This window comes from Erigeron canadensis, chromosome 1, assembly GCF_010389155.1.
Source record: "Erigeron canadensis isolate Cc75 chromosome 1, C_canadensis_v1, whole genome shotgun sequence".
NCBI classification, from domain to species: domain Eukaryota; kingdom Viridiplantae; phylum Streptophyta; class Magnoliopsida; order Asterales; family Asteraceae; genus Erigeron; species Erigeron canadensis.
In genome coordinates this window covers 21,342,034-21,350,407 of record NC_057761.1, presented here as the reverse complement: position 1 = coordinate 21,350,407, position 8,374 = coordinate 21,342,034, and the positions used below count along the sequence as shown (strand labels likewise).

At 35.0% G+C, this 8,374-nt stretch overlaps 2 protein-coding genes across 2 annotated transcripts; one reads left to right on the top strand and one right to left on the bottom strand.

Annotated features, from left to right (window-relative positions):
• Positions 1-3,371: 3,371 nt before the first annotated feature.
• LOC122584803 (CAX-interacting protein 4-like) lies at positions 3,372-4,283 on the bottom strand. Its single transcript, XM_043756866.1, has one exon. The coding sequence runs from the start codon at positions 4,281-4,283 to the stop codon at positions 3,381-3,383; it is 903 nt and encodes a 300-aa protein (XP_043612801.1). The 3' UTR covers positions 3,372-3,380.
• Positions 4,284-5,479: 1,196 nt separating this feature from the next.
• Positions 5,480-7,990, top strand: LOC122586883. The gene is made up of 8 exons (XM_043758902.1): positions 5,480-5,666; positions 5,765-5,861; positions 5,949-6,073; positions 6,218-6,302; positions 6,638-6,827; positions 6,884-7,086; positions 7,192-7,477; positions 7,889-7,990. The coding sequence occupies exons 1-8, from the start codon at positions 5,480-5,482 to the stop codon at positions 7,988-7,990; spliced, it is 1,275 nt and encodes a 424-aa protein (XP_043614837.1).
• Positions 7,991-8,374: the final 384 nt, after the last annotated feature.

Sequence of the window (8,374 nt, the reverse complement as noted above, 5' to 3'; positions counted from 1 at the left end):
CATGTTAAGATTTTTATATTAAAAAATTATAATATATAGTGTTAAAAAGTGAAGGTCTAGTTCTTATAACCCACCAAACTTGAAGGTTTGTTTGAGAAATATAATATAGGCAGCACGTGGATACAGTCAAAAATCTTTTCCACTAAGCAAAATGATATTCATTTTCATATCTACTCCTTCAATCTAATATCACTCTCTTTCTATCTCTGTAAAAAAATATCACAGAACTTCAAACAAAATTTTATCTTCTATCTTCATTATCCGATATATCTCTATATCTATCTATTTACTGGTATATGTCTATCTATTTACTGGTATATATCTATATACTGGTATTGATATGGTTGATGGTAGTTATGAGAGCGGCGGCGAATACGAGATCCATAAATTTACAGATCTACTTTTCCAGGTCTACGTTGGAGGGCATCGACGCCTTCAACACCACCAAATCGCTATTTCTTTTCATCTTTATTTTTCTATAGATCTAGGGTCTTTATATATGTGTTTGTACAGTAATCTTGTTGTTGTGTATGTGTTTTTTCATCTTTTTTAGATATAGAGATAGATACATCATTTAGATACTTAATTGTATAGATTAAAGACTGATATAGATATGAATACGAATCTGTATTTACATCTAAAAAAAATAATATAAAAAGGTAAACATGTAAGCAGGTTTCTTAACAAGTTTTTATCGTGTTACCTGTTAATTTTTGTATCGTGTTCGTGTTTGGAAAACATGACACGATAAGTTATCGTGTCGTGTTCGTGTTCAACTCTAACAGGTCCCGTGTCTTATCGTGTCGTGTCTTAACAGGTTGTGTCGGACCTGTTATGCCAGCCCTAGTACCGAGGCGTATTTGGTGCTAACCTCTTAAAAAACCAAAAGGTTACATAAGAAAAATATATAAAGCCCAAATGATTCGTCGATTCGAACAATTCAAACATTTAAAAAGGTTGCCTCAAATTCATCTTTTGGAACAAATCCTCATATATCAGTTGTATCAAAGATATTAGCTTACAAAATTTCTAAAACAAGTTTCATGCCAAAGTGTTATTAGTCAACAAAAACCAACTCAATTAGACCAAACAAAAAATTGATGGTTTTGAGGGTCAAAACCAAAAAATTGACCATTACCAAACCCGCCTATTTTGTCACATCTAGTGATTCCACACATTCATACTGAAGCAATTTCCAGTTAATGTTCACTAACTGGTCAATAACAATGAACTCTGCTAGTATATAAGGACTAAGAGATTGGTAGTTTAATACGTAAGAATACACTATCATCATACGAGTTCATACGAGTTGACTATTACAATACCAACTACTCTGGATATCATTTGATTGATTTTAAAGTACATTAGTATCTCCTAAATAGTTAATAGAGGCAGTGTTGTTAAAGGTGAGCGCCCCTTGTGCTAGGCGCAAAAGGCGGGTGAGGCGCACCTCCAGCGCCTGAAACCCTAGGCCCAAGTCGACCATGAAAAAGGCGGTCAACAACGGTCAACTGTGGTGGTCAACGACGGTCAAAATGGTTTAATGGGTCAAGATTCATTCAAGATCCGGCCAAATCGTGGCTAGATCTAATGAGTGACCATAGTCGTTTAAGAAGATAAAAGAAGATAGTGAAAATATAAAATGGGGGGAAGAAAAAATTATGTTTTTTTTATATATGTTTATAATAGTCTAATAATTTGAATTTTTGGTGGAAAAGTTATTTTTTGAATGATATTTGGTTTTATAACTGATATCTGATTTTTTTTTACTATTATCTTTCACTATATATAAATACTTACTTAGTGCGATTTTTTTTCCCGGGCGTGCGCTTTTTTTGCGCCTCTCGTCTTCGCCCTATTTGGGGTCTTTGCGCTTTGAGGTTGACTTCCCTTTTGACAACTATGGATAGAGGCATGCACCCTATGCGCCTGGGCGCAAGCTGAGGGCGGAGCCACCTCTAGCGCCTGAAAACATACTAATGTAGGCCCAAGGCCCATAATTTGAAAGGCACAATTAAATATCCAAAGCCTATAATAGAAAGGAAACCGGTTTTAAGGGATACATAAACCTGTTTTAATGATATAGAAACCTGTTTAATTAAGGGGTTGTGAAAACCGATTTCCATTCTTTTTAGAAAACTGATTTTATCCTTCGTGTGAAAACCGGTTTCCGTTAGAGGTTTCTATTGTTTTTACATAGGGTTTCTAATCTTTTTTTAGGGCTATACAAACCGGTTTCCATACTTTAGTAGTACATATTTTCGGTCTTTAGCAGTTGTTTTTATATTTTATAAAGAACAAAAACTGATGCCTTGGAAACTTGGAGAATGGAGTGAAAATATCAAAGAATCGTGTAAAACATGGCATGATTATAAGATATAGATAAAATATTCGGTAAGAAAAAAACAAATAGCGGAAAAATGGTACAAAGAATTGCACGTACAGATCAAAGTAAAGTAAATGAGTAATTCTGTAACATATGAACAAAAGTTTTAAAAATGAGAACAAGTTAGATACCTTTTAAATCAAGAGTACTCCCTGTTGGAAATTTTATGTAATAACATAGAATATCCAAGTTAATAGATATGTTAAAAGGAGTTGAAAGAATAATTAACTAATATGAATGTGTCCCACATTGGTAGAAGAATAAACATTTAGTATGTTTATAAGGAGGAGTGTTGGAAGAATTATAATTCCTTATAAGGGGCTACACCCCAAGTGAGCTAGGAGGGTGCGAAGCACCCGACGCGCCCGGGACCGGGGGCGTGGGCGTGGAGGCGTAATGTGGCGTTTTAGTGGCGCACTTTGCACTTAGTTCAGTATGGCTCGGTTATGGCTTACATGGCTTGATTATGGCTCAGTGGGTGGTCTTATTCCAGGCCTTGCACCTGGCAGGACACTTGACTTAGCCTTAAGTGTAATACATGTTGTTTAAACATGCAAACCAACATGTGTCCCACTAAAACATCCACTAACCAGTTTATATAAACTATACTTAGTGGTGTTTTGGAAGTTCAGCAACAAAAAAAACACTCTCTCAAACTGGATCATCAACCAGATTTTCTTTCATTTTCTTCATTTCGTTTTGTTCTTGAAGGTATAATTCCGGGTTGTGTTAACTCCGGCAGTACAAACTGCTTTGGTTGTTGTAGCCTGGGAAACTGTCGGGTTCACTTGGGTGGCCCGAAATCAGTTTTAAGGGACCTTGGTTTAACCATATCCTCAGCCCGTTTTTTGCCTTTCTTTCTATTTCTGTTATGTTCTTAATTTTGTATTCTTGTATTGTTTAGTAGTACTTAATTAACTTGTAATTCGAATGTATCTTCAATAAAATTGTTGTTTTCTTGAATGGTGTACAACACTCCCCTCGATCATAATGACTATTTCCTGTTCCTCCTCTCAGATGCTCTTTTATCCCTGCCAACCTGCGAATCCACGCTGGCATCTGAATCAGAATAAGACCTTCTCTTGCTCTTACTCTTCCTTTTATGCATTCTCACCGACTCTTCAGAGCTATCTGAATCATCTGAATGTCTATGACTCCTCCTCTTCTCCTTCCTACTCTTCCTCCGATGTGAGTGTCGTTCCCAGTTCTCATCAGATGACTCATCATTCTTTCTTCTCTTTTTCTCTTTCTTCCTTTTCCTCACACTTCTTTCATCGTCACTATCAGTTGTACTTCTCGACCTACCCCTTTTTCTTTTCTCATAATCCAACTCATCTTCATCAGAATCATCATCTTTCTTTCCTGTCAGTGACTTTGATTTACTACTCAGCCTCTTCACATACCTCTGAGCAATCGCCTGCTTGATCTCTGAATCATAATCTGAGTCTGAACTCTCACTCTCGTCTTCGTCACTCTCATCTGAACTCTCATTTGTTATCTTTCCATTTCCTTTTAGCTTCTCTAAACCAGCATTAACAGCAGCCTGAATAGCTTTGGGATCCTTATCTTTATCCTCCTTGATGCTCAAAAAGTTTCTACATTGGAATTGCATATGACCCACAAAACCACATTTCATGCAGGACCCACGAGCCCCATCAGCATTGGGCCCAGTAATGCGAGCAAGTGCAAGCAATCCCTGAAAACAAGCATAAGCGTTTTCTCCCTCCGGTTCTGCATTGGAAGCCTGAAGCTGGACAGAATCATTGTTATGTTTTTTGTTAGGAGCATAAGGGTCATATCCAATCGCAGTTTGCCAAATACGATGGGTTTGCAAGGCAGCACTACTGTGCACGCGATTGTTGGCTGGCATACGAACCCTACCCGCTGTGGTCGGCATCTTGAGAGCTCGAATAAAGAACTGCAATTTAAAATTTAAGAATCATGAGACTATAAGTAATAATAGCAACATCCTATTGCAAGTGTATGTATAACTCAAAGGGTGTACAAGAAACTGGTGCAACAGGCCAAAACCGCACATACTAGATTTCACTCGCCGGTTATTTCACCAGACTCTTTTCTTTTTTTATTTCATTGCCTCCAATTTTTTCTCTTTATATCTTCACAAAGATCTGAAATAATTAGGGTTTCAATACCAAAACTTTTGGATCGAAACTGTAATTTTTGAAAGTTATGGATAAAAGTTGCAACTAAGGGAACCACGACAAGGCCGACTTCTGTAACTAACTCTATTAAAGATAACAATTCAACATAAAATTAAGAATCTTAGTTTTAATTCCTGTTAGAAAATCGGAAATCAATCGAATTTTACTACATTATAATTAGGGTTTCGATACTAGCATACAAATGAATATATATGATATAGAGACACAAATATATATATATATATACACTATATAAATCCCTACTTGGGTTTTGCTAAGTATGTCCTATGTGGCATGCCTTATGAGTGATTAAGACAACTAAAATTCTATGTGGCATGTTTATGTTACACTTTCTCATATGGTTAAGTTAAATTGGAGGTTACCAATCAGACATCCTTTCCCTCCTCTTTTTGCTAGGGTTTTCTGGAACTTAAATTTAAATTTAAATTGTATAACTGTATGGCAGTTGTAACCGTCCATCTTGGTGCCTATAAAACCAACCCATCAATCACCTTCTCATCATATAACACACACGTCGAATCACTTTCCGATCATGGCTTCCAAAAATCCCGTAATGATACGTGAACTTCACACAAACTACAACCCGTGTTCCATAACTGTAAGGATCATCAGGTTGTTTCCACAACCTGTGTATGGCAATGTGAACAACATCGGAAGCATCGAGATGATCTTAATGGATGCAGCGGTTAGTTTTTGTAATCAAGTTTAATTTCAGATTATATATGTATGGTTTATTATTCATGATTCATGATTTATGATATATGTATGGTTTATTAATGAACATATAAAACGTACAACTACTTATGTTTGTTTCAACTTTGTGTTTTAGGGTCAGCGGATTCAAGCTTTTGTCAAGAAAAATGTAATACCTACCTTTGAGAAACTGCTGGTCGAAGGTGGAGCGATATGCATGAGTAACTTCTTCGTGCATCAGAATGTTGGTTCTTATAAGATATTGGATAATCCATACAAAATCAATCTTCACAAATTGATTGCTATGAAGGTTATTGAGAAGTTTTGTGGATCCATTCATGGATTTAGGTTCGTTTCCTTCCCTGATATGACAAATGGGAAAGTCGAAAACAACACCACAGTTGGTATGTGTTGCTAATTATGTATATAAATTTACAGTCGATGTATTAGTAATTTATATGTTGAATCCAAAAAGCTTAACTAAGTTCATCTACAATTTCAGATGTGATTGGTAAAGTTTCTGGATATGGTGATGTGATCATTGGTGATAAATATGGTTCCCCAAATCAGAGGATGGATGTGCAATTGCAAGACATTGAGTAACAAACTGTTGTTTCTTATATTTCTTAAGAAATACATCAATATGTTATATGTAGGTTAAATTTTTTGAATTTGTAAAAATGTAGTGGTAACAAGATGAAGGTAACATTCTGGGATCCATATGTGGATGACTTCAAGGCAAAATTTGACAATGACAAGGCTGTTGTTAATGTGATGATTGTAAAGTTTGCGAAGTTGCGGGAATGGAGAGGTATTTCGATTTTCTCTATAATGTGATGATTGTACAGTTCATATGTGGATGACTTCAACATATTGTTGCTGTTAATGTGATGATCTATCATTGGTCTTTCGATTTTCTCGATACCACAGTAATACATTACATGTATGTTGACAGGAATCTTCTTTGTATCTCATGGTTTCAATGTTGCCCGTATTTTCATGAATAATAATATCGATGAAATCAACGCCTTCAAAAAAAGGTTAGTCATTTATATAGTCGAACATGAAATAGCTATGAGCGTGTATGATTTTGACCCATCAATTGACCTTCCAATTGTAAAAAATCTACCCATGTGTTAGCAGCAATAGAGGAAGGTTTGTACAAAAGAGAAAATTTGAAGTCTAACATTTATGCTATAATGTGACTGCAATAGCAGAAACATTTAAGCTATATTACTATTATCCAATTGTGGCAACATAAGTCTAACATTTAAAGTCAGTACCTTTGGGGGTTAGGAATTATATGCAGTTTTGTTTTATTATATGCATTTTGATTTATTATAAGCGTGTGTAATTTTTGTTTTATTATATGCAGTTTTGTTGACAAAAATGGGGATGAAGTTGCAAATCATAAGATGATATCCTTAGCAGATCCATCAACTAAAGCATTCTTCACTAATATCAAATGTGTCCAACTGTTCGAGTTAGATACCATATTTGAGTTAATTACTCTTTATGAAAATATATTCCCAAACAGTGAAACCTCGCCTTACAATATTCATGTTGTAAATTCTGATTTACATGTTTCATTATACAAGATTTTTATTCTTAATTGGCTCAGGCAACATCATGTGTTGCGGTTGCAACAATTCACTCCATCGAAACCGACCAGCCTTGGTACTACATTGCATGCCGCAAATGTAGCAAGAAGGTAACTACAAATAATCCAGAAGATGAAATTGAAGTGGTTGGTGATGTGAGAAAGAACAAAAAAACCACCCATGACTGCCCAGATTGTGGTCCTGATGTGAATGTCATCTCTCGGTATTTTTTCAAGTGCTTTGCTAGCTGTTGTTTTGAATATCTTTGTTGCCTCACAAAACTAATCAATTGTGTATCCTCTTTATTGTTCTATGTTAATGGTAACAGGTTCAAAGTGCAAATCAAACTTAAAGATGAATCAGGTGCAGCATCCTTGGTGTTCTTTGATCGAGATGTTGTGAAGCTCATCATGAAAACCGCTCATAGTTTGGTGGATAAGTGTGCTGGCGCGGAATCTTATCCAGAGGACTTGGATGCAATGATTGGAAAGAAAGTTATGGTTAAGTTTGATGTGACTCAATTTAATCTTAACAACAGTTACCAGGTTGTTTCTCGAATGACCCAAGAAGAAGTCATGTTTAAAACTTTTTACAAGTTATCCATGATTGAAATGGTAAGAGCATCTATAATAACTAACACCTTAATTTTTAAATTTAAACCTTATATCAAATTAACTTAAACCTCATTTTATCACCAAAAACAAATCACATATACTTACTAAATCATCAAATTTTATAAGTACGATTATAAAATTTAGAGATGCCTATAATATTGAATAGGAAAAAAATATTTGCATGGAATTGGTAAGAATCTATCAATAAACTTTTCTTTTTTTTTGTAGTTTATATATATATACATATATATATATATTAATAATTACCCCCATTAATCTCTCACACAACATACTTCTCAAAGTTCATCACATTCACAGCCAACTCTATTTGTTACGATCACTCATATATTGTCAGCCATAGTATCGCTAGTTTATTTGATTACACCATTGATATTTTTTTTTTGATTGCAGTATGAGTGCAGATCCTCCACCCACCGTTCTAATATGCTTGTATCGATGGTGGAGAAATGTTCAAGTTACGCCAAGGTTATGAATATGTTGGTGGTGGGTTAGTGATGATACCTAATGTCAAAACAAACGAATTTCTGATGAATGAACTGCGATCATGGTATTCTTTCAAATTCCCAATGTGCACAGATGAAGTATGGTTTAGACACAAACAACCAGGAAAATCACTTGGGGATAAGAATTCGATTCAAAAACTTTTTGAAGACATAGACTTGAATTGGTTATATAGAATATCAAAAAATTAAGTAGCAATACATATATATGTGATGAAGTCGCGCCATACCACTAAGAGGTATCCATAATAACCTATTGTAATAGTCTTATTTATATTGTTTTGTACCCTTTCATAGTGAGTATCAATATTAGTCAAAATAAATTTTAACCACTAACAAGTATCAAATTTTACAGATTTATTCGAAGTCCTCCAAC

Excerpts from the sequence above, each read along its gene's own strand:
- LOC122584803 (XM_043756866.1), bottom strand. The coding sequence starts at position 4,283 with ATGCCGACCACAGCGGGTAGGGTTCGTATGCCAGCCAACAATCGCGTG.
- LOC122586883 (XM_043758902.1), top strand. The coding sequence starts at position 5,480 with ATGAGTAACTTCTTCGTGCATCAGAATGTTGGTTCTTATAAGATATTG. Across the intron at positions 6,074-6,217 it reads GAAGTTGCGGGAATGGAGAG|GAATCTTCTTTGTATCTCAT; the intron begins GTATTTCGATTT and ends GTATGTTGACAG. Across the intron at positions 7,478-7,888 it reads AGTTATCCATGATTGAAATG|TATGAGTGCAGATCCTCCAC; the intron begins GTAAGAGCATCT and ends TTTTGATTGCAG.